General features: G+C 48.9%; 13 protein-coding genes across 13 annotated transcripts; 5 read left to right on the top strand and 8 right to left on the bottom strand.

Annotated features, from left to right (window-relative positions):
* Positions 1 to 548: 548 nt before the first annotated feature.
* Positions 549 to 1,334, top strand: EDB91DRAFT_1043138 (uncharacterized protein; the record flags this gene model as incomplete). The annotated part of the gene is made up of 5 exons (XM_041313042.1): positions 549 to 631; positions 683 to 857; positions 910 to 1,026; positions 1,076 to 1,187; positions 1,240 to 1,334. The coding sequence occupies 5 exons, from the start codon at positions 549 to 551 to the stop codon at positions 1,332 to 1,334; spliced, it is 582 nt and encodes a 193-aa protein (XP_041183187.1).
* A 624-nt stretch (positions 1,335 to 1,958) lies between these two features.
* EDB91DRAFT_1242821 (uncharacterized protein) lies at positions 1,959 to 3,173 on the top strand (the record flags this gene model as incomplete). The annotated part of the gene is made up of 5 exons (XM_041322227.1): positions 1,959 to 2,117; positions 2,174 to 2,350; positions 2,479 to 2,555; positions 2,621 to 2,745; positions 2,866 to 3,173. 5 exons carry the CDS (start codon positions 1,959 to 1,961, stop codon positions 3,171 to 3,173), a joined length of 846 nt encoding a protein of 281 aa, XP_041183186.1.
* Positions 3,174 to 3,431: 258 nt separating this feature from the next.
* EDB91DRAFT_420765 (uncharacterized protein) lies at positions 3,432 to 4,540 on the bottom strand. The gene is made up of 6 exons (XM_041327214.1): positions 4,250 to 4,540; positions 4,066 to 4,194; positions 3,962 to 4,009; positions 3,834 to 3,908; positions 3,658 to 3,777; positions 3,432 to 3,598 (listed from the first exon to the last, which is right to left on the bottom strand). Exons 1-6 carry the CDS (start codon positions 4,343 to 4,345, stop codon positions 3,524 to 3,526), a joined length of 543 nt encoding a protein of 180 aa, XP_041183185.1. The 5' UTR covers positions 4,346 to 4,540; the 3' UTR covers positions 3,432 to 3,523.
* A 615-nt stretch (positions 4,541 to 5,155) lies between these two features.
* EDB91DRAFT_420795 (ribosomal protein L11, RNA binding domain-containing protein) lies at positions 5,156 to 6,302 on the bottom strand. Its single transcript, XM_041327215.1, has 2 exons — positions 6,029 to 6,302; positions 5,156 to 5,978 (listed from the first exon to the last, which is right to left on the bottom strand). Exons 1-2 carry the CDS (start codon positions 6,062 to 6,064, stop codon positions 5,571 to 5,573), a joined length of 444 nt encoding a protein of 147 aa, XP_041183184.1. The 5' UTR covers positions 6,065 to 6,302; the 3' UTR covers positions 5,156 to 5,570.
* Positions 6,303 to 7,000: 698 nt separating this feature from the next.
* EDB91DRAFT_1100207 (uncharacterized protein) lies at positions 7,001 to 9,959 on the bottom strand. Its single transcript, XM_041317175.1, has 10 exons — positions 9,898 to 9,959; positions 9,501 to 9,825; positions 9,416 to 9,439; positions 9,177 to 9,365; positions 8,308 to 9,120; positions 8,119 to 8,251; positions 7,670 to 8,071; positions 7,420 to 7,620; positions 7,181 to 7,365; positions 7,001 to 7,132 (listed from the first exon to the last, which is right to left on the bottom strand). Exons 2-9 carry the CDS (start codon positions 9,779 to 9,781, stop codon positions 7,246 to 7,248), a joined length of 2,163 nt encoding a protein of 720 aa, XP_041183183.1. The 5' UTR covers positions 9,782 to 9,825; positions 9,898 to 9,959; the 3' UTR covers positions 7,001 to 7,132; positions 7,181 to 7,245.
* A 1,778-nt stretch (positions 9,960 to 11,737) lies between these two features.
* On the top strand, positions 11,738 to 13,007 carry EDB91DRAFT_1044214 (WD40-repeat-containing domain protein; the record flags this gene model as incomplete). The annotated part of the gene is made up of 4 exons (XM_041313109.1): positions 11,738 to 12,154; positions 12,208 to 12,573; positions 12,629 to 12,832; positions 12,891 to 13,007. The coding sequence occupies 4 exons, from the start codon at positions 11,738 to 11,740 to the stop codon at positions 13,005 to 13,007; spliced, it is 1,104 nt and encodes a 367-aa protein (XP_041183182.1).
* Positions 12,971 to 13,816, top strand: EDB91DRAFT_420411 (uncharacterized protein). The gene is made up of 4 exons (XM_041327213.1): positions 12,971 to 13,230; positions 13,296 to 13,366; positions 13,417 to 13,457; positions 13,515 to 13,816. The coding sequence occupies exons 1-4, from the start codon at positions 13,159 to 13,161 to the stop codon at positions 13,718 to 13,720; spliced, it is 390 nt and encodes a 129-aa protein (XP_041183181.1). The 5' UTR covers positions 12,971 to 13,158; the 3' UTR covers positions 13,721 to 13,816.
* On the bottom strand, positions 13,657 to 16,357 carry EDB91DRAFT_420371 (uncharacterized protein). Its single transcript, XM_041327212.1, has 5 exons — positions 16,164 to 16,357; positions 15,757 to 16,105; positions 15,634 to 15,704; positions 15,249 to 15,575; positions 13,657 to 15,198 (listed from the first exon to the last, which is right to left on the bottom strand). Exons 1-5 carry the CDS (start codon positions 16,215 to 16,217, stop codon positions 13,912 to 13,914), a joined length of 2,088 nt encoding a protein of 695 aa, XP_041183180.1. The 5' UTR covers positions 16,218 to 16,357; the 3' UTR covers positions 13,657 to 13,911.
* Positions 16,358 to 16,499: 142 nt separating this feature from the next.
* Positions 16,500 to 18,879, bottom strand: EDB91DRAFT_1044136 (Six-hairpin glycosidase-like protein; the record flags this gene model as incomplete). Its single annotated transcript, XM_041313106.1, has 18 exons — positions 16,500 to 16,676; positions 16,724 to 16,802; positions 16,857 to 16,886; positions 16,933 to 17,060; positions 17,109 to 17,149; positions 17,199 to 17,232; positions 17,282 to 17,427; positions 17,481 to 17,693; positions 17,744 to 17,831; positions 17,886 to 17,919; positions 17,973 to 18,154; positions 18,212 to 18,242; positions 18,300 to 18,307; positions 18,360 to 18,389; positions 18,436 to 18,464; positions 18,511 to 18,592; positions 18,648 to 18,743; positions 18,793 to 18,879. 18 exons carry the CDS (start codon positions 18,877 to 18,879, stop codon positions 16,500 to 16,502), a joined length of 1,515 nt encoding a protein of 504 aa, XP_041183179.1.
* A 687-nt stretch (positions 18,880 to 19,566) lies between these two features.
* Positions 19,567 to 21,180, bottom strand: EDB91DRAFT_1020318 (uncharacterized protein; the record flags this gene model as incomplete). The annotated part of the gene is made up of 1 exon (XM_041312553.1): positions 19,567 to 21,180. A coding segment is annotated over one exon (1,614 nt), but the record flags the coding sequence as incomplete, so codon positions are not given.
* A 92-nt stretch (positions 21,181 to 21,272) lies between these two features.
* On the bottom strand, positions 21,273 to 24,086 carry EDB91DRAFT_1215296 (aconitase family-domain-containing protein; the record flags this gene model as incomplete). Its single annotated transcript, XM_041320815.1, has 9 exons — positions 21,273 to 21,775; positions 21,831 to 23,280; positions 23,333 to 23,375; positions 23,429 to 23,466; positions 23,526 to 23,662; positions 23,712 to 23,777; positions 23,831 to 23,875; positions 23,933 to 23,974; positions 24,025 to 24,086. 9 exons carry the CDS (start codon positions 24,084 to 24,086, stop codon positions 21,376 to 21,378), a joined length of 2,283 nt encoding a protein of 760 aa, XP_041183177.1. The 3' UTR covers positions 21,273 to 21,375.
* A 341-nt stretch (positions 24,087 to 24,427) lies between these two features.
* On the bottom strand, positions 24,428 to 24,646 carry EDB91DRAFT_1043531 (uncharacterized protein; the record flags this gene model as incomplete). The annotated part of the gene is made up of 1 exon (XM_041313067.1): positions 24,428 to 24,646. A coding segment is annotated over one exon (219 nt), but the record flags the coding sequence as incomplete, so codon positions are not given.
* Positions 24,647 to 24,998: 352 nt separating this feature from the next.
* Positions 24,999 to 25,765, top strand: EDB91DRAFT_1077529 (uncharacterized protein; the record flags this gene model as incomplete). Its single annotated transcript, XM_041314939.1, has 4 exons — positions 24,999 to 25,244; positions 25,298 to 25,375; positions 25,433 to 25,558; positions 25,661 to 25,765. The coding sequence occupies 4 exons, from the start codon at positions 24,999 to 25,001 to the stop codon at positions 25,763 to 25,765; spliced, it is 555 nt and encodes a 184-aa protein (XP_041183175.1).
* Between the last annotated feature and the right edge of the window lie 1,061 nt (positions 25,766 to 26,826).

Below are 26,826 nucleotides of genomic sequence, written 5' to 3'. Positions count from 1 at the left end.
CCCTTCTTGCCATAAATTCTGGTTCTGTAAATGCCTTGGTAGTCTCAGATCGCTCCCATGTAGCTCGTTATGCTATTGGTCATGACGCAGTCGCAAAGAGGAAGCGTGACACCCCATCCTCATCCTCCGCTGGTCGCTGCAAGCCAAAGCCAACTAGCACTGGCTTCTCCTCTACTTACGGTGACAGTTCCACCACAGGAGCATACACTGTTTCTTCCACCTACGCTGCTTCTACTCCTGTTGCATACACTCCTTCTACTACGGTGGTCTCTACAGTGGTCCCCGAAAGTTCATCTTTCTCCACCTCCACCACCCCCGCTGCCACTCCCAGTTCCACTGGCACTTCCACTACTTCCACTGGTGGTAAGAAGTGGGGTTTAGGCTGGCCTAACGGAAACGCCGACTACCTCTCTAACTTCGCAAGTCAACCAAATGTTGGATTGTATGTAATTTCAAATTTCATCTCTTCATTTTTCTAATCCCGTCACAGCCTCTACACATGGAGCCCTTACTTGCCAGACAACCTTTATGGCCTTACCGCTATTCCCATGCTCTGGGGTTATGACCAGGTTTCTGACTTCCAGCAATTGGTCGTTAAAGGTTACGCTAACTACGTCCTTGGCATGAACGAGTCCGTTCCACAGCCCTATTTTTGTCCCCTGTCCCTGACACATTATTTTAGGCCCAACGAATCTAGCCAGTCCAACATGAGCCCCCAGGATGGCGCTTCTCTCTGGTGGCAATATATCAACCCTTTGAAGGACGAAGGCTACTACCTCATCTCCCCTGCTTGCACAAATGATCAGGCTGGTCTTGACTGGATGGCTGGTTTCTTCTCAGCCTGCTCTGGTTGCCAGGTTCGTCTATTTTCATCTTAATTTTAATTCCCTTCTCATTTTCTCCCATTAGATTGATGCCGTCGCCTTCCACTTCTACAGCACTAACGCTACAGATTTCATCAGCTATGCCACTCAGTTGCACGACCTCTACAACTTGCCCATCTGGGCTACCGAGTTTGCTGACCAGGTAATTCATTCACACCATACCTTCTTTCAACTCTGACGTCTCCTTGAAGAACTTCAGCGGCACTGGTGGTCAGGCCAGCCAGGATGAGGTCTATGCTTTTGCGAGCATTATCATCGACTTTGTGAACAGCACCCCCTGGATGGAAGCTGCCTTCCCCTTCGGTACGAACCTTTTTCATTTCCGTCCTTCATTTGCTCATCTGTCGCATGTCAGGCGTTATGAGTGACCTTCAAGGCGTCGACACTGCCAACGCGCTTCTTAGCAGCGACGACCAGCCCACTTCTCTTGCCTACAACTACTTTGGCTGAGGAAATCTTTAGTTCTGATCATGACTAATACATAACCCGCGGGGTTCAGGCTCAGGCTAGATCTACCTATCAACTCCCGATGATACCCTCTATATTTCCATAGATCATTCCAACCACATTTTGGATTTGCTTCATTCATTCTACTTATCGTTTATCTCACCATCTGGTCGCAAGCTTGATGTAGTGTGCTGGTTTCGCATGTCGCCTGGTATGCGACGCAATCGACCGTAAAAGTCGTGCTTTTGTTGAACGATGCAGACTTTATTTCCGCAATCAATTATCTTTTTCTGTGATGGCATGCGAGGGAGGGAAACGTTTACATGATGAGCCTGCAAGAGCTAACGAAGTTTTTCCGAGAGCACTAGTAGCAACCAGACCGGAAACTGGAAAGGACTGTATTCCGACACGTAGATCGTTCTAAAAAAGGAAAAAGGATCAACGAAAATATTACAGCTACGGTCTCAGAGTCTTAGAACAGCCCAGATCTAACATGTGTTTCGTTCTCCACGGAATCCCGCATACGGGGTACCGTCAAGGGATCAGCAGGTCGGACTTGCAAGTCCGACCCCACGTATATAGTCGTCCTTTTGTCAGAACTGTGCACGACTGCAACGGAGTAACGACATGGTTAAACACTTGCCTCCTGCAGTTAAACAGCTCCTAACGCTCCGTAACCCGGAAGCTTGGCCAAGCCCCTCTGCTAGCAAGCTTCATGGTGTGTTCACCCGCACCCTGAACGAGGCAAAGCAACGAAACGCTGAAAACGGATGGCTCGTCCTCTCGGTACGTATCCCTCTTGCGAAATTGCTCTTCTAGCCCCATTCAATCGGAGATAACAGACATGCACACTCCTTACCACCAACAGACCGGCTTCTGTCGGTCACTTGTATCGATTCGTCACAAGGAGCGAGCCAAGCTTGGCTGAATCGCGAAAGAGCCTTGCGGAGGTCGTGTACAAAGCTGCCCTCATGCGGGAGGCCGCTCTAAAGAGCGTCATCTTCGTTGGCGTACCTCGAGTGAGTACAATTGCATGAAATTGAGAAGCATGATGGCCTCGGATACCGGCGGCGCCTCGTACTCGATCTAGGCAGAAGCCACGACGCTGTGTGTAATGCCGAGGTCAGGTGACTGAACGTAATTCCAGACGATTCTCTCCTTGACGGGCCTAAAGGACGCGCTCGAAGAAGACGTCTATTCCGCGTTGCGGAAAAACTCCATCAGGTATGTAGTTTGTGAACACGAGGCATATCCCAGCGTTATATCTTTTTTGCGTAAATTTTCTTCAGGGATGCGACTCCTCAGACCATCGAGGCGACCGTCAAAAGGGGTATGACGTTGTGGAATTCAATTTACCAGCCTCACGCACTCAAGCTGTACAACAAGCTGGGGGACCTTCATCCTGATTTCATCAGTACGTTCTTGATTCCATTTCCCCCATGCTGTTATCAAACCCGGTAAAATATCGCATTGCCTCCTGGCGCTCCTCAAGTTTACGTGTTGCCATGCATAAGAGTCTAATTCGATTTCACAGCGTTCATCATCCAGGCTTATGGTACGGTTTTGTCGCCCTTGCCACGAGGTGACTTGGAACAAGGAAACCTTACTCGCGCTCTTGGATCGGTTGTCGGCGTCGCCACTCTCCGTGCGGAGGGGAGAGTTGGGCCTCAACTTATCAGCCACGTTTTCGGTCTTCTCAAAGCCCGCAATGAGGAGAACTTGAACGACGAAGACAAGTATCTCTCCAGCGATGAAGGCACCGAATGGGTCGTACGTACAGTGGATGAGATTATCGACGCTGTGACATCAGAAGAAGCGTCCCTGACAAAGGGGAAATTGTAGATACCGCGTCATTTGGACTCAGATTGTATGAAATCAAATGACGGTGGGATTTTATCGCCTTAGCGCAATGATTGTGGGCGATTCGTATTAGCACAATGAGGTATGCTTGCATCGTGCACCTACACGTGAGTGACGGAAACCCGTGTTTTGGAATTTTATCGATCATCGGAAGATGTCAAAGTCGCCTCTCTGGATTTGTTGATGCTGCGCCCGGCTCGTTCGGAAGGAAAATTTTGTATGAAATGGATAGCATTACATGCGTGGAAGAATGCGACGATGATACGTACAAAGGGAAATATGGGGCAATTTACAGTGCGAATAACATTGCTAACATGCGTTAAAGATGAGTATCAAAGGCCAAATGCCTGGCAAAACCGGTATAGCATGGCGGTCACTGTGACCGTGTCCATGATTGGGGGATGCATCTGAAACGAGGGAAAATTGAGCCGTCGCGTAGCAAGAGCGGGGTAAAAAAAATACTCACGATGGTAGCTGCTCCAGAGTTTCGCAGAAAGTGCAGCTCACCATAGACATCCCCAATTTGATACCGTGTTGGTCGTGTGGGGCGGAAGACTGCAACGATATTTCCAGCTGAATCTTCCAGCTGCGGATGCAATACTTAGTCAGTATACCTCCGGAGGACAAGAAGTAAGTACGTACCACGACATCAGCGGAACCTTGGGTCTGCCGCCAGCGGTATGTCAGACCATCAGGTGCGTTGAATATGCGCGCGCCCTATGGATAGTGGTAAGCGATATCGCAATCGAGAAGATTTGATGGATACTGACCGGGTATCGTGGATCAGGCCGAACCAAGTCGGACATCGGTACTGTATTCTGAAGGAACGCGGTCAGAACAATAGCATCCCAAGGACGTCTAGATTTCACTGTACCTTGCCGATTACTGCGCGGCCGAGGCCGCCGTTCGAAGCCCATTCCAATTTTGCGACGCGGTCTTCCTTGTTAGCTCGTACCGCTCGCCAGAGGGTCGTAGTACTCTGCCCACTAGGGGCCACTACAGTCTAAGAAAGTCGATCAGGGTCCATTACGACCTACGAACGTTGCGGAGTTGCATACCGCAAAGCGATAGACAACACCCCACGCATTAAAGAGTTGACTCTCGCGCGGATCCTGACTAGTCCACGAAAGTACCTCGTTTGACTGTGCTGCCATAGAGTAAACAAAGGAAGAGAGCTATCGATGTTTTCGGGAGGATGTGCTGGTTTTCGCCAAGTGCTGGGGGGTTCGACGTTGAAAACCCAGTCTTTTATATTGTGGAATAACATGATAACATCCGCATACCCCTCTTGTTTTTCACCGGATCGTGAATATCCATCGACAACGTGGACTTGTGATAGATAAAGATGAGCACACAACAAACGTGTAGTCGAGGAAGCGTGGTGTCGTTATGTGGTCTGGAGACTTGTGTGGAGCAATGGTCCGATGCAGCAACTCAGGTCGAGGCCGACATGATCGAGGAACAACACGCGTTCAACACTCAAGCGCTGATTCCTCTGCGACGTAGATTGGCGTCGAGGTCATCCGGTATGATACGCGGACCTTCTATCTCACATGAGCAAATAGTTCGTTTATACACTGAGTCACCGAAAGATCAGCAAGCAGTCTATCATGAGAAGGTTGCCGAGAATACTCAGAGAACGCACGAATGAAAGAGAGAAATAAGAGGAGGACGAGATCTTCACCAACCAACACGCGGTAAGGAAGCGTCTCCAAATGGCAGGTCGGATACATGATATTGGCGGTGGAACTAGACCTGAGAACGTGTCCTATGAATGCGGGATAGATGCGGTTAAACCTGACCGAGGCGTGTCTACAGCATGGCGAGAAATCCCATAAGCAGGACAAAGGTACTGGTGATAAGCCCATGACCTCTGGTAAACGCTGCGGCAAAAATACCGCCTATACCTGAGGATGAAGGGGGTGGAGGAAGCTCAGATAAAGTTTCATGAATTCTGAATTAGGCAACCTGGCCTGGAGTTAATGGAGCGCTCGCTAGAAGGCAACCTCGGTATACGAAGACCGGAGTCCTTGCTCAAATGAAGAGAAGCGTAATTTAAGGTGAATGAACTCAACCTTGTCCACTTGCTCCTCGTTGCATCAGGCGCTTCCTATTCCATCTCTTCATTACACGATGTAGATTAGTGCACAAACAGTGCTTTGACTTTGGTATGCATCCAATTAGAGCCTATCTTACAAAAATCGACTGGGGGATGCAGTGGCGACCCCGTGTTCTAAGGTCTCGATGAGAGATCGCATGACTTCATTTAGATTGATAAGGTGCGGCACGCACGAGTCAAATCTCGATCGTAAGCCCATCGGGAGAACAATACGATACTACCATTTGCGTACCTTTCCTGCGAATATCTGTGACCGGCGGTCACGGCACAACCTGTAAACCCAAACTTCTCGCTGTGCCAATAACAGTGCTGGTTATCGACTCGAGCTTCAAATGCTTGAGATGCGCATCCTTGGCTTTAATTTTTGCGACTTCATACACGTGTTTGAGGCTAATTGTTCCGGTGAATTCGTGGCCAGGTCGACCGCTACCCTTTTCTATTCCCGCAGTTTTTTTCAAGAGGTAGGTCGTTGGAGGTGTTTTGGTGATAAACGAGAAAGTGCGGTCAGGCTCGACGGTGATTAAAGTAGGAGTTGGAACTCCAGGTTCAATGTGCGCAGTTCGCGCATTGAACTCCTTGCAGAAATCCATAGATTTTACACCACGCGCACCAAGCGCTGGACCAACGGGTGGTGTAGGTGCAGCCTTGCCAGCAGGAACCAGAATGCGCTAGAATGGTTTTATTACTCAAGCGAGAAACGTTGCAGGGAAGTACTTGCCACCAGCTGATCTTTTGCCTTCAGAGCCTTGGACATTGTCACGGTTTTCGACTTCGAGACGCGTCAAGAAGAGAAAGAAAATAGGTATTTTCCAAATTTGGTGGTCTAGCCAAACAGTCCAAAATACGAGAGTTCTGCACATGACCACGCGTTATCTACTGGTAGGTGAGGTCATCGTTTCTGGCCCAAGTCGACACACGGTCATTCGGTAACCTACTCAAGGATCCCCATAACCCTAATTCTTCTGGAAGCTCGAAGAATATCTGACGATTTTAGATGCAGTGCCCTTCTTACGCGTACTACATGTCGTCTGACCTTGGAGGACGTCATGTGTGTCTTCCAACTTCCAGTGCATCTGAGATTAATTCCTGGCCAAAGCGGCAATCTGCGACCATTTTAGAGACGTACGATATCTAATAATGACATCCTCAGCCATTAGTTTCGTACTAGCATCAATAAACCTTGGGAAATGAATCTACTCTCCAGCTGCTGCTACAGCCTCCTTGCAGGCAATGGCGAGGTTGAGGTCCTTCTATGACTCAATCTTCGATACGGGGTGCACCGGGTTTTCTCATTCTCCAGTCGATCAATGCTTCATTTGCGTGGAAAGAGGTCGTATCGTGCTATTGGATCATCGGTTGTCCACATATGGTGTCCGTTCCGCTGCTTTGATGTCAAAGATTGCTGGCATCATCGTCTTCCCGCTCCTTCAGTAGGCGAATCCAGCTATTATTGCTCGGATCAAGCGGAAACGATGTATCACTAACCCCGTGCATGTTCTTGGTCAGAACATGAACCTAAATTTACGTGCAGATGGATCATTGACAAAGTGACCTGAGCACGGAAACATTCCTGTCTCTTTGCTCCGATTTCTAGTCATGCTACTTCAGACTGACGGCGTGTCTTTGAAGGTCAGAAGGTAGCGCTAATCGATCGTATGCCACCGATCTTTCCATTACTATGACTAGACCTCATGTAACTCAGTTGTATAACATTTCAAAGTTAGGTTTGGTCCATTTACATAATGTATCATTTGTCGAGGTTCATTACACATGCAAAGTGCTGGAAATCACCTCCGTCCTATTCGCAGACGCAAGATCTATACTGTAAAGGGTTGGCGGAAAATTTGGTAATGTAATAAACATGTCTGACCGATTTCTATAAGGTATTCACAAGGATCGTGCCTCAGGGTGACGAAGAGGACGGAGGGACAGTCGTTAGCTATGCAAGAATTTGTTCAAAAAGGTTACTACGCCGCCTCCGAAAGTCACAACGTCGCCACCCGAGATTACTGAATGGACGACTGCCTCAGTAAGTTGACTTCGTCTCAGAATGTTCTTTGTATGCCAGGGTAAGAAAAGCTCGGCATTCGTTAGAAAAAATGAGTGTACCTTGACGTTACGGAAGTCCCACAAAAGAACAGTTCCGTCTTGATGGCCCCGGACAAAAAAGGTTTGGGAGACGCTTCCTTTGGTGTATGAGGGCTCAAACTTTGCATCGGCACTACGATGCCCAAATGTGCAACATGGAGTCCTGTTGAAATCACCCATCCTGCGGTCAAACATCAATATTTGGTGGTCCAGATGGCGGACCTGCAAAGCCAATCAAAGTCCATCTTTGCAGGTTGACGGGGCATCTCACCTCCAGCAGCGTCAAGTCTGGTGTTTGGGGGTGAACATGGATCTGGTAGACGTCATTGGACACTGGAGCCGGCTTTGGCGTATACTCTCGCGTAAGGTCCGTAACATATAGTTTCTTAGTATCAGAGGATATAAGGGAGTTGTTGTTGTGGCAGTAAGCCATCGCGGACACCCCGGAGTCCAAAAAGACGTTCAATTTGGTAACAGTTGCCTCTTGTAGAGCTTGCGTATCAGCGGTCCAGCTGAATACCCGCCTGTCATGCCCGCCTGTGAAAAATTGCAGAGAGCCGGTGCTCGCACTCATTGCAGCGAGGCACCTTACGCCCTCCCCAGAAGATCTTGGCACCTGGGGAGAGGTGACATGCGGCAAAGCCTGCGCATCAACTTTACAAGGAGCTTCTGTCTGATGGAACATGAATGTGTCGTAACACGTAATTGCAACACACGCACAGTAACAGGGAGAAATGTAACCTGGCTTGGTCCGCTGTTGTAGCCAAGGACAACAGTGTCACCCACGACACATGCATCCTCCACGTGGCGATACACTCCTGGATTGGGGAGAGAGTTCAGACTAAGACGAAACCTAATTAAGTGATTGAAGTGAAGATGAGCACATGCAATGATGGTGTCGGAACTCACTGGTCGCGACGGTTGATAAATTGCACGTCGGCCCTCATGGTAATTGCAGCCAATGGCAGATTGTCAGAAGCTGGAACCAACAGCCTCCTTGGGCGACCATGAGGAGTCTTGGGGAGCGCGACTCGTTTGATAGTCAGGGTGGGCAGTCCAACGATGTCCTGTTCCGAATCGCTGCTGCTCGATTCCGATGATAGTGAAATCACCTGTCGCAGTCGTCGAGATCGTAATGGAACTCCGCTTCCATCGCTGTCGTCCGTCGACGTGGCGTGACCGGAAGTGGAATGATAGGTGGGACGGCCAGGTTGAGATGATACACCTCTGCGTGCAGCTGTGGTGCTTTTGGAGGACGAGGCGATGGGTCGTCGTTGGTAGCCTTGGTTGGGGGGCCTCTGTCCTCGTAATGCGCCAAGCGTTCGCGCGGGAGAGGTTCTGACCTTGGTTCTTGAAGACGAAGCCTCAGTAGCATCATTAACGTCCGCAAGCTCATTTGGCCTGTCGTCGTCAGAGCTTGGAGCCATGGAAGAGCTTCGCATAATAGGCCCCCATTCTCCGCATAATTCCGCCATCGCATGGTCTCGGCGCATCGTAGAAACCGCTCTCGACCTCGAAAAACTATCCATATCTTTGGATGAGAAGTGCTCATCGTCATCTTGTCCAGCAGTACCGCTGTATAAGGGTACTTTATTATCGAGCCGAGCAAACGGTGAACTTGCTTCCTGGTGCTCGTCCTTCGTCACCCCATTGCTTCCGGCAAGTCTGAAAGAGATGATTTCTATGTCGGAGTCACAATCGTCGGAAGGTCCTGCAGTTTGGCTATCATGGGTAAGCCACCGCGCTAGTCGTCGAGTTGTGGCGTAAGTGCATCATACCTCAGGTCTGCATCTGAAACCAAGGTGGCACCCATACCACGAACACGGGGTGAAAACGAGCGTTTGCCCTCGTTGTCAACCGCTGGATCGGCAGGAGCAGATGCTACAGTCCTAACTTCAGGCCTAGACAACTCCGAAGTTAGTCTCGGTTTTGTTTCGCCACTGTCCTTGATAATCGGATCATATATCCTGTTAAAAAGTTGTCAGTCAGGAGTTACTTGTGTCTGAAGAATGAATACCAATGTATTACGATCCCATCCTCGCTTCACAAGCCAAAGTCAGCGTTCCGACGCCCACGCGCCAGTCTAACAAAGGCAGACTCACAAAACGAGTGGCACACCAACCACTCTCCGACCTTGGGTGAAGAGGAGATGCTGCCTCTCGGAGATCACTTTGTTGAATTCTTCTTGAGTGAAATCGGAGGCTCTAGTGCCTGGAGCAAGCTTGATCTCTTCCACTCCGTGGGTCGCTGTGAGTGGGAGGGGGCGAGCGTAGGGCACACAACCCTCTGAATCAGCTCTTTCGCTCTTATGGCGTTTTACGCGCCCTTTTATTGGAGAATTTGGTGACGATCTCTTGGAAGTAGGGTTTGAAGGCGATGCCATGCAGTAGAAAGCTGGAATGTTTGGTTCTTGACGAACACGATAGTCTGCTCAAATTTATGTAATTACAGTAATCAATGAATCAATGAGACCCTATTACTCATTGATACAACACTTGCCTCACACAACAACACATTTCTATCTTCCGAAACTGCTCGTATGCATTCAGGTGACATGTATCTTGTTCCATGATATTATGCTGACCAGTCAAAATGTACCTTCTTTGCTCAATTTAGACAATTTGAAATTTGTACACAAAAACAATGAGCTCGAAAGACATGAGAGGATGCATTAAATAACGATCATCCCAGCTCTTCAGAACATATGTTATAATGTGATAATAACATGTGTAGCGAAGGAATGTTGGTTGGTTCGTCAGTGGGACATTTCGAACTATATAGTTCTACGTAGCAAGCCGAAGCGCAGTAGCAAAGCCCTGCTACAGTAGTAGTCGAATGCTACAGGAGCTCGGGTAGCACGTCGTAGCAAATCAAACTAAACCATTTGAAGTTAAAACTATAATTTTGACGGAACAAGTCCCGGAGCCAGTATGGAGGCTTTAGTCCTTTCAGCTACTACTGGCTGCTACAAGCTGCTACAAGTCACTTCGCTCGGCAGTGGGTTTCCTGATGTTTGTGGAGCTGCTATTCGGATACGTAGCCTACTATTGGTTAATTTGTTAAGGCTCAATTAGAATGTCTCCATGACAGTAGTACTCGACCAAATCGAGACGAAACCAAATAGATGTACATAAATATCCTTTATCCACTCATCCATAGCTTCCCCGAACCAGATCGCTCTGCATGACAACCGGTTATGGAAGACTGCCAACCTAATGAAGTCCGTCTAGATCGCAAGGGAAAGTCCACGGTCCCCGCTATTAAAGTTGTTCGTCGTGGAGGATACCGTGGATCTTTCAGAGGCTTTGATTCTGGTCGAGGTCGCCCACCGAATCGCCCATTCAACCCGAGGAACTTTGCTCCTCACACTGTCACGTCCCCTTCGTTGAATCATTCCAACAATGTCTCTTCATTGAATGCATCGGGTCGTTCAGTTGATCACGTTAAACTCGAGCCTTTGGGTAATCTAAGACAATTGGAGCAACGCCCGCCCAAGCGAACGAAGTTTAGTCCCCAGCAGTTTCCCTCACGCGAGTCTCAAAGCTCAGAGAGGTACTTCCCCAGGCGAGGACTACCCCGTACCAATATCTCTCCACTTTCGCAGTACCCGAAAGGCATCTCCGGCAATCACGAAGCGCAGGCTGTTTTCACCCCTTACGAAGCGATGCAAAACGATCGTACTGTCCTCAAAAAGCAGGTTGAAGGTGAATTTCGAAAACTTTGGAATGACAGTCATTAATACACCAGCTTTGGGTTTCTTGGTGCAACAGTCGTACAAAGTGAATTATCTAGTGGTAGGGTGCATGTTGTTCGAAAGCGGTCCCAGCGTGACGAGAGTGCGAATAACACTCGGCAGCTTGCAATGGTGATTTTTTTGTACTCAATCATGATTCAACTTGTTGCTGAATAGCAGAAAAAGGGCCATACTTCTGGATATGACGGGGAGACTCCCGAAGTCATTCCCATCGAGGATGCGGGCAGTTCAGCTGCAAGGATTCCCAAGCCAGCGAAGTCTTCTACGCTCTCATCATCGGAGGTGGTTCTAGACTCCTGCTCAACAGACGTAGCAATGGCTCATACACGGAGCTTTCCTATGCCAGGCAAGCAGAGAGCTTTTCCATCTCGAGTTGTACCTCCCCCAGAAGAGATCATTGACCTTACTGTCGATCCTCCGGATGTTCTTGTGAATATTCCTCTTGCCATGCCGACACGTTTCTTCCGCTCTGGAGTCTTAAAGATAAAGTTGGCATCTTCTAGGACACCCTCCACAATGGACGTAACTTCTACGGCAGAACAGAGTGTTTTACGCGACAGCGTCTCCGACGATAATGATCCATTAATGGGGCTTATCGGCGGAGAAGGCTGCGTGGCTGCGAAGTCTCGAGAAGAACCAACCCACGCGTCCTCTCGGACGCTACCCAACGACCAGAACGAACTTTTACCCGTAATTCCCGCGTTGATACTCAGCCCTGCTCCGGGTCCTTCTCGTGTGCCTCTTGACGCACACGATAAGCCTCGCCGTGTACTCATCGCAGACTGGAATTCGACTCTTATATCCGTGTCTATGCACGGCTTCGTCGAGAGCCTGGATATGCCTAGCCTTGTATCGCGGCATAACCTTTGTAGACCGACTGCCCCAGCCCAAGAGTCTGTCGATGATGCGTGTATACTTCACACGGGTGACTCGTCAGTCGTTGTTCTGGCGCACGCACGCGAAGAGAAGCAAATTTCGTATTTGATATCTCAAACCTGCAGGGTAAGCATTTGCAGGTGTCCCACCACTATTGTTTAAATCTATTTAAATCGCAGGGAACCAGTCGTCGCGTTGTCGACCGTCCTTGGAATAAGACCAAGAAGGGGGGGACGAGTGTCGTGTCGACAATGATGCAACCGTTGATGTTTGCCAGTGGTGGCCACGACCATGCCGTTCATCTCTGGAATTTATCCGAAGATTTGAAGAACGTCTCCTCAACACTTCTGGCAATCAAGCACACATCTGTAATCCAGTCCCTTCTTCCCATTCGCGATACTAGTCACAAACTTATCTCCGCTGGCGCGGATTGCAACGTCCATTTATGGGACCTGTCTTCGGAACGTGTTGTGCACACATTCAAGACATCCAATTCTCCCTATCACGCACATAAGACGGAATCCCCCTTCTGCACTTTGCTTGAGGTGCACATGGCAGTTCATTTTCCAACACGATTTCCTTTTCTAACACGACCAACAGGTTGGTCACCGAGATCTGCAGTTTGAGCTTCGTGATCATCGTATGGTTCCGGAGCACCCGGCTGAACGCTTTGGCTTTTACACGACTGAGCTGCATGGTCGTTTCATTAAAGGGGACACCTGGTCTCACTTCTTCGCCTCGGGAAGCCGGAATGGTTGTGTGCGCCTCTGGGACTTGCGCAATGTTCGGAAACAACCTGCATTTGTATGTTGGTTTCACCTTATGGTGCAGCTTTCGTTGATTCACATTCAAATCTCCGAAGGTCTCGTGTTTTAGCAACGATCAGGTGGTACAGGTGCTGAAGACAGAGTCCGATCTATTGGCTTTTTCGAAGCGTGGTGATGTGATGAAATTGACTCGATCGCACATGAACGCATAAAACGTGGCACGCTCAGCCTTTGAAATTCCAACGATGTACATTATTTTCTATTAAGTTTTATCCCTGTAGTCTATTGTCATGAGCACGGGTAGTTTCACGCAGCGGAGATCATTCCGTTCCGAACTTCCGACGTACCTTCACGTACGGAACAATGTCAGATCGTTCCCAGTTACAGCAGAAAGTCGATGAAGCATACAGCGTGCAAGTGAAAGCCGCAACGAAGGTGTGTATGGCAACATTCCTCGCGCTATTCATGTGATCACAGGCTGAAGCCAAGACCATGAACAGGGAGCAGCTCGAGCAGGAGCTTTCGGTGTTGGGGTCGTCACGTTTGCCCATTATGCGTGGCCACTCTTCCGGTGCGAGTGACGACGGATGACTGCACAGTGGCTAACAGTTGATATGAAAGACGCCAGACGCTGCCGTTCAAAGCATTCCTAGTCTCTGGATGTGAGTGTGCCACGGATCCTCGTCTGAGGCAACCAACACTGACCCCACTCCTTGCAGTCACCATGGCTGGTCTGGTGATCGGGGCAGACAACGCACTTTTAACTCACGAGGCAGAAAGGCGGCAGTCTGAGCATGATATTCGTCGTGAAGCCAGGATAGACCTCGCTCGTCGAGGTCTCATCGGCACAGAAACTGAGATTGCGAAGTGGCGAGCAGAAAGGACTCGACGACTGGAAGAACAAGCCAATGCGAATCGTTCGTGACGCCCCCATTGCAACTCAAGATATCTCCAGACTTTGCATCAAATATTACTTTATAGATGAATTGAGATACAGCAATTTTCTACAGGTATCGCGTACCTAAGGAGCGACAGTGCCGTGGATGTTCAGAAAATGAAAGGATATACAGTCCAACTTATGTCTACATTGCTACTGCGATTACTACGGATATTCGACTATTGCCAGTCTCCTTGTGCGGATGCTGGATGTCCATAGCTGCCTTGGTGACCCCAATGTGAGTGATCAACCATCTGTGGAGGCCGAGGGGGTGGGCCAGGGAAATAAGAATGATTGGCGGGCGGAGCATTTAATAATGAAGGGGGAAACTGTCCATGGCGTGACGTGTCGGGTGGGGGCGGGGGTGGCTGAGGGAGGGGCTGATATGCAGGCTGCACTGGATGATATCCCATGGGGGGCTGCGGCAGGCCGGGCCGTACAGGGGACGCATTCGAGTGTGGCTGAGCCGGTGGAGTCGGCAGAGGTGCATAGGATGCTCCGCCTGGATTCTGCGGTTCCCCTTGAGGCGATGGATGCCCAGAATGGGGATGTGCGGTGGAATGATACTGCGTCGGAAGCGGTGGAGGTGGAGGGATATTTTGGAAGGCCAAACCGTTGAGAAAATTGGCGCTGTTAGAGGGGACAGGGCTACGTGCATTCAGCGACTGAGGGAAGCTTGATGACGGAGGTACAGCTACGGAAAGATGGCGAGTTCTTGGTGCGTTGCTAGCCGTCTGCGGTTGAGGTAGTGGTCTCGAACCTCGTGATACTGTGACATGCTGGGGAGTAGATGCGTACTCGTGAGGTGGTGATGGTGTTGTGGGAGTATATGCGTGATATGTCTGAGGGCCTGATGCTGATGATGGGTAGTCTTGTGACGGGAAGGCAACAGTTTGTCCATGCGAATCTGAATATTGGTATTGGTCGTGAGTGTGTAATTGCGGAGTGCTGAATGAGTGTGAAATATGATGAGATGCACTAGGGGGAGGTACGGGTGTGACGGGTGGCGGTGGAAGAGGAGGGTGGGATGGATGGCCAATCTGGTGAGGAGGCGAGTAGCTGGCAGGAGCTGGAGCATAAGATGGAGGAATCGGTAATGGAGGTCTTTCCTGCACTAAGAAACCGGATGGCTCCGATGAATAAGACGACATTGTGCCAAAAGACGGAGCTGGTGATGGTATCGACATGAAGCCCGAGGATGAAGCCGGCAGACTATATCGCGGTCCAGCGTGTCCTTGTCGGGATGGAGGAGGGGGAGGATGGTTGACAGTCAAACCGTTTTCATAAGGAGGGTAGTATGGAGCAGGACCTGAAGGGATCCTGGATGTTGAAGTGGCAGCGGCTCTCCCTCCATCGTGCGAGATCGTCGACGTCTCGTGATCAAGTGCATGCTGATCATATGAGTGCGTATGCAAAGGCAATGAACTAAAGCCCGTCGACGTTGAGGGACGTATGGTTTGTGCGGGCTGAGCCACCAGTCATAACCAGACCTACACCACAGAGAAGGACAACATACCGGAAAGCTCTCTCGCCTTCTGGGATCCATAACACCTAATTCCCCAAAATCATTGGCAAGCTGATCGACGGGCGATGGCGATACGCGGTTCCATTGTTCATATGCCGGTGCATAGAGCTCTGCTCTCGAGTGTGATGAACGAATAGTAGATGGCAGATGACTGTCGAGGTTGCTGTTAGAGAGAGAAAGTCGGGAAGGGGTCGAATGTGCGCTGGATCCGTTCAAAGAAGAGGTACTGCCATTGGCTGGTACGAAATTCCCTGGACCACCGTAATTGCTATTCCCGGCAGCTGGTTTCGGCGCACTTCTTTTCACTGGAGGAGGTTCCTGCATATGAGATAATAAGATGATCTGAGGAAAGCAGCGCAGGAAATCGACAACATACGTTTGACCAGAAAGTCAGCTCGATGTATACCTCCCCCGCATATTTGTCCTTGTTCATGAGTGTGAACCACTCTGCCAGAAGACTGAATAAATCAGAGTGAAGACAAAGAAAGTCCTAACATACCGTCCGTCTCTCCCTTTGTGAGGACTTCTGTCAAGTCGACCACTGCCTCTCCGATCAAGTCTGGTTCACGGGGATCATCTGCATAGCACTGAACCCTCATCGAATTCCCGCCCTTTATTTTCTTTGGAGTTCGACTCTTCGGCGGAGGTCGCGGTGGTGTGTCCGTCGACTGTGAATTCATTGCTAGCTCATCGTCGGTGGCCTCGTATACAGTGAAGCGGAATTCCTCGTCCCATTCTGGATGCTGACCGCCCCGCTTGATTGCCTTTGTGCGACGTTTCTCTTCATTCAAGAATGCGCAGCAATATGGCGCTTGCTTCCCTATATGCCTCTTATTGGGCAGATTTTTCTGCTCGCCATGTCAGAGATATGAGGGCTAATAAAGTGCTAAAGTCGATATTACGCACGGCTTTCAAGACAACAACAATTAGTGTTCCGATCTCGTGTGAAGCCAGCGCCATAGAATGAATATGAAGGAGGGAAATGGTTGAAGTTGAAGGAAGGATCAGTCGTTGAATGTCGTAGCTACCAGTTGAACATAAAGCGTTGCAGTTGTCGCAGCACAGATCCAAGAATATATGTAGTTCGAACGTGGTGGCTGTGGCTCACCTTCACAATTAGCGCTACCACCCACACTAGTCACTTTGCCGCAGCACAAGGTGACAGTGCATTGGTCATGGTCAGACAGTCACACTATTGCATCATAGTAGACATCCATATCAATATCTATAATTTGACTAGTATTACTGTCCAGGTGTATACGGCTCATTATCCGTAAAGATCAGATGGGGCTTCCTCTGTGCAAGGTCCAGAAGCATCTCAGAGAAATAACTATTAGCCCACGCGAACCAGGGACGAGTATAGTCTGAGGAGTTGTAGATGTTGATCGACTCGTGGATCAAACCAAGGCCACCAGTGTTCTGTATGCATAGTGAGCATGAGGAAACCAATATGCTCCGACACCCACATTAACAATAGTGTACAATGAGGTCAAAATCTCCTCGTCATCATTAGTTCCAAAGATGTTGGTGACCTGAGACATGGGCCTATATAGAACGATCAGATCACTGAATCTCAAGCCCGAATCGGCCAATGATTACCAAGTGTTCCAGACATCTATGTGAGGTCCACTGCTTTGTGTCAGAATTAGGCACTCCTTCGTTTGACCATACTCACCCAATGCCACTGAAATTTCTACCTTTCGCATAGTAAGGGTTTCCGCGGGACAGGAGCATCTTCTTGGTCTTCACGTAAGCGGGGTGATTCATGTCGAGGAAACCAAGGTAGGGTAGCGACAGGAGAGACTATTCAAGTTGACAGCTTGCTTCAAGATAATGACATTCATCGCTTACCGGAACGTTCGCATCATCCATCACATAACGTGAACCCAATCCTAGCAGAGTCCTTTAAAACTCATGCAAACACAGCTCGCGAAGATTTACCATTAGTCTCGTATGCAAAGATGTCATCAACAACCTGCCATAAATGTATCAGCGAAATGCAAACCCCGCCACACTCGACGCACAGCGTATTCCCAGATGGCCTGTTCTATTGTATTGCTCCATTGCATCGCCCGAGCGCTAACATCAGGGGCCACATTGGCGTCATCCAAAATAGTAGCCAGATTGGTTAGCTGAACGCTCAGCATAGCATTAGCTGGCGTAAGGAAAGCTGAAAGCGATGAACTTGATCAGAGTAACCAGGTCGTCTCCAAAGATGCTCACCAAATGTGCTCAAGTCATCGGAAGGTCTATGGTGCGTGCCAACCATACCAGTATATCCCTTGGGCTCACCATTTCCGCCATTATTTACTGAACCAGCAAGGGAACCAGGAAGGCCCGTCCAGTTGTAGTAAGAGACGAAGTTCCAATCAGCATCAAAAGAAGCTTGAGACTGCTCGTTAATGACATGGAAAATCTGGTCAATTGCGGCGAGCCCTGCACCAAGAATGAAAATATCGTCCGACTAAACTGAACACAAGACATACATTCTGCATTCATCATGGATGCGTCCTTTGTTGCTTCATAGTAAGAGTAGGAAAGCTTGATGAAGCCGCATAGCGAGTCGATTTCATACTGGAGATAACCTGTGAGTAATTTTCAAAAGGCGATGATTTTCAAGATGCAAACCTTGCACTCAAACACAGTTTGATTATTCACAGGACTGTGCAGAGGGCATCACTGGACGCGCACAAAGAAGATGAGCGAAAAACTGACGGGTTAACAAGAACGTTTAGAGCCCAATTATTGACGGAGGGTCCCAAACCACTTTCGGGGGGAGGTTGGAAGGCACCACAGTAAGGGTACTGTGAAACATAGCGAGCCTCGTTATTGATCACAGCCTTGACCAGATTGGCGAGCTCAGCATCACTTGAGAGAAGGGCGTTGTAATGAGCAAACTGAAGAAGAAAAAACATTGAACACAATGTAATTGCAAGTTTTGGAGACCTAGTTACCTGATTGCCAGTATCACGCAACCACTGCGCACTTTGTGGCAACGAATGTTAATATGAAAGACAAAGTCCAATAAAGGACGCAACGGACGTGATATCCTAGAAGACGCAACCATTAATATGCTACCCCAATCGGAGGAAAGTAGCTCACTCCAGTGATGATAAATGCTAAATTCTCCGCCTTCCCGCAGTTAGAGCGCGTAGAGAACAAACACCGTCACTCATACCTCATCGTAATATTTCACAGTAGTATCTGCTAGAGTATTATGAGTGTCCATTGTTGCAGCGACTAGGGTACGCACCGAGGGTATTCGGGAAAGTATTCTCAAAGAGGCGCGCGATGTCAGGGTCTTTAAGACGCGACTTCATGTCCAGAATAACTTTCTGTATAGTCCTTCCTCAGTTCTGCGCTGTCCTACTAACACGAAACGCGTCGTACCTCCACCGATGTGCTGGTAAATGTCCTGCAAGCGGGGTCGGGCCGCATGTAAGGTAACCCCAGAGGACCAGTGGAGGGATTTCCTTGAGGACTCTGCTCCAATATTGAGTACAAGATTCGGGCAGGCCATCTTCGAAACATTCACCTGTGCATAGGTGGTGTAGTCTGGACAGCCCGCCTGGGCGGTAGCAGCTAGGGACATAGCAATACCAACTCCAAGTCCTAACTTCATTTTGGCAACGCCCCACAGATAGTCAAGACAAGGAAGCGTTCGAGAATCAATATCCCAACTGTCGTAAAGACCTTTTATGAAGTTGCCGAGAAGCATATAGTAGGGCTAGGCCACGCGCTTAGAGTTCAACTTGAAGTACCAGCACATCTTGCGAAGCACGACGGCTGATCGGTTCGCGCACATGACTGTGTGATCGCAACATCCGTGGTCAGCAGGGATGTCCTTCGTGCACTGTGTAGTCGAGCTCCCTATAGTGGTGGAGGACTCGGAAGTACCTTATGAGATTACATAGTGGTTATTGCAGAATTCTGCCAGGTAGGTGTAATGATAAATTTAGTGTACAAGATGGCAGAAGAATGAGAGTGGCAGAGCTGAGTAAATGAGAGCAGTGTGTATGTCAATGATCAGAACATTGGTCCACGTCAAGGAGAGTATTGATAACTACAGTGTATAATATGAACGAAGCGTATACCGTGACATAAAGTAGCAAGAAAGAAAGAAAACTGCTGTGACATCTTGTTGTATCTCGTTCTCAGCGCTCAAGAGTGGAACCGACGTCGCCCAAAATATTCTAATGGCAGAAGGAAAGATTAAATTATGAGTTTGCCGACACGCTCTGGACATGCCTTAGGTCTCCGCAAGGGAAAGCTTGCGAACTGCTATGGATCCTGAAGACCGGCCAAGGGTAGCAGAAACATCATCGACAGATTCGGAGGCTTCTTTAACTGGGGTCTCTTTGGTCGAGTGCTGTTCATCGCCTACAACAGGTGCCTCGGGCGTAGGCGCATCAGCTCGATCTGGTTCATCCGAAGATGTTTTGTCTTCCACTGAGGTTTCCAAACCACCGGTGGCTTCTTCATCATCCATGCTCAGAGGTCCGCCAGTCTTTGTGCTGTTGCTTGTCCACAAGCTCTTGCTGCCCATACTTATGGCCCCCCCTGTTCCCAGGATCCTAGCACTCCATCCACTAACCTCGCTATCCCAACTTCCCCTCCGCGAGCTCCGTGGACGGAGAGCACGCATACTAGCACCTACATCACGCTCTGCATCAACATCTTGGCGATCATCATCTCCAAGGACAAACTGGCTCATGACGTCGCCTTCTGCATCTCCGGTAAAGCTGCCTTCTAGGTGAGAAATTGAGTCTCCACCTCCAATCAGCCCCGACAGCGTAGTTGAGCCCATGGATCCCACTGTTAGACGTGCCCCGGGCATAGCATAAGCAGAAGAAGCAAGGGTCAAAACAGAAGCATTGTCCATGGGCGGAGAAGAAGGACGAGGATTGTTTCTTGGATGATACGCGGTATACAGGGGGGCTTGTAGTCCAGGCACGTGAGGTGACGGGCCTAGCAATCCCGGAGTGGATGAGCTGAAATTCAGGGAGGAGGGCGGGCGAGAAGATGATTGAAGTGAGGGCGGGAGAGCAGAGAAGGTAACGGATGCTCCACTACCTATCAACCCACTGTTCGTTCCAGTGGATGATGTCCGTACATGGGGCGAAAAACGAGGACTAGTTTGGGATACTGGTGTAATGGGAACTTGTGCTATGTGTCCTACTCCAGCAGGACCAAGGTCAACGCTTAGTACTGTAGTTGGTTTTGTACTCGCCGCGATGCTTCTGAAGGTGCGAGAGTTGGATAGATACGAGGCTGAGGAGTGGGATAGCGAGGGAGAGGGAGGTGAGCTGGGGGGAAGAGGCCGGAGAGAGGCATCTTCATCTGCTTCGAGAGCACTTGCAGGAGACCAAAAGGAGTCGCGAGCTAGTGACGAGCGATGAGTTGACGCGTCAATATCTTCGTCGTCTGAATGTATGAACCCGGCATCTAAATCTCCCTCTCCATTTAGAGAAATAGTTTTCCGCTGAGAGACAGTATAACCGTTTCGACTGCCATTTCCAATTACACCCTGTCTCTGCGATGAGGTTGGCGTGACCTGCGGCAAAGGAGAAGATACAGAACGACTATTCGACCTGGAATGCGACACGCTTGCGCCATTGAGTTGCTTGCCATTGGAGGCCTTTTGTGAACTACCTGGCGCATACGTGTTATCTGCAACCCTGCTGGGCTTCACAGTACCAGACAACTTGCGCTGAAACCAGTTTATGATAGGCTTGCTGGAGCGATGTGGTATCTTCTTGGTGTAAACCTGCTGAGACGATGTCTGCTTTGTAGCATGCCACCCAGTGGCATTGGATGATTCTTTGGGCTCAACTTTAGGCAGAGCTCCCAACTGGCTCGGGTTGGCGGGCTTGGAAGTTGTCGGTTTGGATGCGGGCTGGAGATCTCGAGACTTTGTAGGGGCCATCTTCGTCGTAGCTACAAGCAATATTTAAGAAGCGAAAAGTACAGCGCTTACTTATGTAAAAGAATGATTATGGTCTTTGACTAAACATGTGGACAAGATGACAACGGTCAAACAACGGTACTAGTATTATCCTTTGTTTCAATTAGCGGAACCAAATTCATCCCATTGAATTATCGTGAATAGTACAGCACTTTACCATTCCATCCTCTTACCCGGTTTTGTACCCGCAACAGGAATTTTCTGACCCTGGTATCCGAATCCATCTAACCACGACCAGAGAGCACTCCGTTTCTCCTCAAATGAAGAGATCGCCTCCTCCCTCTGCAGCGTCAGGCCGATATCATCTAACCCGTTGACAAGGCAGTGCCGCCTAAATGGATCAACGCTGAAGGCGATAGCCGGCTTCCCACCGCGTCTAACTTCCTGCTTATCGAGATCTACCTCGATTTCCACGCCTGCCTCTGCGTCCGTAGCGAGGTCCTTGCAGTCCTCTACAGACAAGGGCAACGGAAGCATGCCATTTTGCATCGTGTTGTTACGGAAGATTTCCGCAAAGCTTGGCGCGATAACGCAGCGGATTCCGAAGTCATTCCTGTTAAGCGACTTTGTGAGTAGGGTCTTGACATGCAAAATGCAAGGATACTTACAGAGCCCAAGCTGCGTGCTCGCGAGAGCTACCACAACCAAAGTTTTTGCCAGTGCAGATGAGAATCTTCGCTTGATCGTATGGAGACTTATTAAGGATGAAATTCGTCTTCTCCCCGGTTTTCGGGTCAAAGCGCTGAGCAAAGAATAAAGCGTTGGCAAGACCGGTCCGCTTCAGAGTTTTCAAGAACTGCTTCGGGATTATCATGTCGGTGTCAATATTGTCGATGTGCAAGGGCGCAGCAATGCCCTTCACAATGATGAACTTCGATACACCAGAGGGGGATGAAGCAGGCGGCAAAGTGGATGGGATTGCGGTCTGGGTATGCGACAGGCGCTCAGGCTCCGTCGCAGGTTCAGTAAACTCGGTCAAGAAGTCGAAGGCACTCGCGAGATTCAACTTTGGACCAGCAGCAATCTTTTCCTCCGCATCTGCACCCAAAAATTTGCGAACGTCTGTCAGCTTGCCCGTCATGGCTGCTGCCGCAGCCATCGCAGGGCTGACAAGGTGCGTGCGACCACCAGCACCCTGACGGCCTTCGAAATTGCGATTGCTAGTACTGGCGCACCGCTCACCAGGCGCCAACTGGTCTGGATTCATACCAAGGCACATTGAACAACCAGCCTCACGCCAGTCGAACCCTGCACGTTTGAAGATAGCGTCCAACCCTTCCGCCTCAGCGTGCTGTTTAATCAGACCGGATCCAGGAACGACCATCGCATGTACATTTGGGGCGACCTTAGCATCGGGACCGGCAGCAAGGACGATCCGGGCAGCGGATCGGAGATCTTCTATGCGGCTGTTTGTACAGGATCCAATGAACACTTTCTGAAGGGAAAGATCCTCCATTGGCGTGTTTGCCTGCAGGCCCATATAAGCCAAGGCTCGCTCTGCGGAGGCACGTTTCGAAGGGTCGGACATGGTGGATGGATCGGGGACCTTCCCAGTAATTGCGACAACATCCTGGGGAGAGTTGCCCCAGGTGACGGTAGGAGGGATATCAGCGGCATTAATATTGACCTCAATGTCAAACTTAGCACCCTCGTCACTCCTGAGAGTGCTCCAGTATGCCTCCGCACGATCCCATTCCTCGCCCTTGGGAGCGAGGGGACGGTTCCGCAAATAGGCAAAGGTAATCTCATCGGGTGCAACCATGCCTGCACGAGCACCGGCTTCGATGCTCATATTGCAAACACTCATGCGAGCTTCCATGCTCATGGTGCGAAATACCGAGCCGGCGTACTCGATGACACTACCGGTACCACCAGCCGTCCCGATGATACCAATGATGTGTAAAATGACATCCTTTGAGCCAACGCCTTCCGCGAGCTCGCCATCGACGGTGATGCGCATATTTTTACCTTTCCTCTGCAAGAGAGTTTGGGTAGCGAGAACGTGCTCCACCTCGGAAGTTCCGATACCGAACGCCAGGGAACCAAATGCGCCATGTGCTATTGTGATCAAATCAACGTCAACTCGTCACGAGTTGTATAATAAACGTACTTGAGGTATGTGAATCACCGCACACGCAAGTGATGCCAGGCAGCTGATAAGATGCGATTAGCCCCATGACGTCATCTGATAGATATAAAGACTTACCGTGAAGCCTTGCTCGGGACCAATGACATGCACGATACCTGGAAAGGAGAATCGATGTCAATTCGCGTTCGTACACACTAGACTGCATTTTTTGAACCTTGACGCTTGTCAGATAGCCCAAAATAAGTCAACCCAAAGTCCTTGACGTTCTCTTCCAGTTGCATGACCTGTGCCCGCGAGTCTGGCTCGGCGACGAAGGTATCCACAGATTTGTAGCTTTTCCGGGAAATGGTGCTGTCGGGGCGTCAGCATATGCGAAGCAAAGGCGTATCTTTCAACATACGGAATATTATGATCCACAGTAGCGAGTGTACAGTCCGGTCGTCGAACGGGCCTCCCGGCATTCTTTCTAAGTGCTTGTCAGCAAATTGTAACGAAGGTCAGCGTGAAAATTATGCTCACAGGCCTTCAAAAGCCTGAGGACTCGTGACCTCATGCACAAGGTGACTAAGACAACGCGGTGAGTTCGTACAAATACTGCAGAATCTAAGCTTGTTCACGTACCGATCGATGTAAATGAGGGCAAGGCCGTCTTCGTTCACATCTCTGCCTTGTCAATCAGCACACGACTGATACGCGGACAGGGGGAGTCTTACACAACATGATCGTCCCAGATTTTATCGTAGAGCGTTCGGGGACCAGTGACTGTACCAGGCATGACGATGATGAGTATAAATGATGGTGGGGGAATGGGATAATGCCTATCCGTCCAAGCCTTTAAATTTAAGAGTTTTGGTGAAAACAATGTTTCTCGGCCGATCGATCGAACTCGGCCGCAGTGCCCAATTTAGGATCGAAAGTGCCACCCATAACTCGCATGCAGCAAAAGCCGGCCCGCCGGATACCCATATAGGGTCCAGACTCTACATAAGGTAGAAGACATATAATTTCGACCAACCTCACGTGATGTGACTGACGTGTGACGCTGTGAGGATAAGTCAAGCCGAACGGCACAGACTCGGAAGACAAGTTAGCTACTTAGGTATTGTGCAATGTCTATTAAGGATGATATGAAACTAGACTCGGAGTGATTAAGCTATTGGTATGTAAAGAGAGTTGTAATATGATAAATTGTAGCTCAGGGGATTGCTCAAACTCCTGCATTATGAACTCAGGAAGAACACAATGTCCACAATATTTCTTGATCACCCACACAGCCTGTTTTCCATCAAGTCCCCTCTTGTAAGCATTGACAAATCTACCAGACAAAAAAGCTAAGATTTAAATTATTGCAATTTTTATAAATAATGACAATCACAAAAAAAGAAGAAAACTTTGTCGTTCTGCTTGGTGTCACACACTGCGGTGCTAATTTTCAACACATCTTGACTCATTACAACAATGGCAAACCTTGACTTAGAAGACCTCAATGATGGATGTATGCACATTATCTAGATTGTTCAACTGGGACACACTGCTCATCATAAAGTACAGGGGGCCCAAGCCAGTACAACAACGAGAAGGGGATGAAATTTACTATACTCTTCACACCTCTTCAGCCACTTGACCCCAAGCGTCGAAAGAATGCAAAGTTGATCACACTACAAAGATAGTCTATGTCCATGAAGACATGTCCATGAAGGACATGATTACCAAAGTCCTCAAAAATATCAAACAACATGACTTGCTTGGCACTTCTTGGCTCTATGCCGGCTTTGAGCTTGAAGGATTGGACTCACTCTCTTTCACTTACACTGTATATCAGTCTCAAAACAAGGATGTTTCTTTCAACAACAAAGATGACTATGCTGAGCTCTGTACTCAGGTGCAGGATGTGAGAAAAGCAGAGGTGGCACTCAAATTACTTGAACAGAAGGTATATATCTTCCTTGTGTTGTCTATTTGGCTTACAGAGTTGTTAACATTGAGGTTATCGCTGGCGACGATCCAACTGAAGACAAGCAAGATGAAGAAGACAATGAGAACCCCCAAAAGAAACGAAAACAGGTATATACGCACCATAATTTGTTCATTTCATGTGTGTAATTGCTGATGTGGTTATAGCATGTGCCGTCAACAGAGGAAATAGCACACGACCAGCATATCATCAACCTGCAAAACAAATATCACTGCGGAGACCGAGCCTGCCCATATGACATATGTTATCCCTCAGGTCCAACTGCCAAGCATGTCCATCTCACCCACAAGCACCTTTGAACATGGGCAGCTGCAATGGCATGGAATCTGAACATTTTTTTGGCACATTTACATTTACTAATATGTCATTTGCAGGAGGCTAATACAGTCGGAGTTGATATTGAGCATCCTCCGAACTCAAAAATCTTTGATCCAACCAACCATGATAATGACGAGGATGATATCGCAGCTCTTGCATGAAGACAATGTGCACAGCTGGCAGGTCGGGATCACAACAATCAATCCAACATTACTGTCAACTTTGCTGGGCTAGCCAAGCTAATCTGACCATCTGTTATGACCAACGTTCACCAATAATGATGAAGGCGAGAACACAACCACTAGGACTCAGTCAAAGACGATGATAAAAAGGATGGGATTGAGCGTGAACGTCTAAGTCACTACAACAGTAGGAAACAAAGAGGTTAAGTCTAAGGAGCTCTTACACTAACTACCCTACTTTTATACATAACATTGAGTAGGAGTCTGAAAGAAATCAGCCAATGAGAAAAGAGTCGTACGATACTGCGGATGAGTAAGTATGACATCATGATATATAAGCGACTGAGTAAGACGGTTACTAAATGGAAACCCAAGATCCGACCGGTTCTTCTTTAGGAAGCGAGATTGTTCTAGCCTGTGGAGTAGGGGAGCCAATCAGAGAAGCAACGGGTGACATATGATGAGGTGTCATGTGACCGGCTCGGGTACTGGAAGTAGCCGAAGGAAAACCGAGAAATGAAAAATGGTTCGTATTAGGAATTCGTGACACTACCCCCTTTCTAGGATGAGCGTCCTCGCGAATGTAAGATGGTTGTATATTTTTCTGTCTCCACTCGAGGAAGTCAGGGGTCATCAGAATTGAAGCGGAGATTCGCGCCGATTTAACCGCATTTGGGTTTTCTGCATAAAAGTTGGCTACAATGAGCGGCGTGTTCTTCACATCTTCCTCTGACTGCCATGTTGCTTCTTCTACTGCATATCCTTTCCATTTTACTAAATACTGCAACTTGCGCCTGTATAGGCGGCTTTGCAATATTTGCTCTGCTTCATATTCTGGGACTTGGTCAACAATCTCCGGCGGCGGACGCGTTAGAGGTGGGCGATCAACGAGTTGAGAGGTTCAATGTGGGGTGAGTAACGATACATGGAAAACTGAGTGGATGCGATATTTAAACCGGGAGCTTTAACTTGTAGTTTAGCTCGCCAGTCTTCTCTTCGATTTTGAATGGTCCAAGACGGCAGTCGGACAATTTTTGGCT

The sequence above is a fragment of the Suillus paluster genome (genome assembly GCF_016628075.1).
Source record: "Suillus paluster strain FC165 chromosome Unknown EDB91scaffold_3, whole genome shotgun sequence".
Lineage (NCBI taxonomy): Eukaryota > Fungi > Basidiomycota > Agaricomycetes > Boletales > Suillaceae > Suillus > Suillus paluster.
This window is presented reverse-complemented; position numbering and strand designations above follow the sequence as displayed.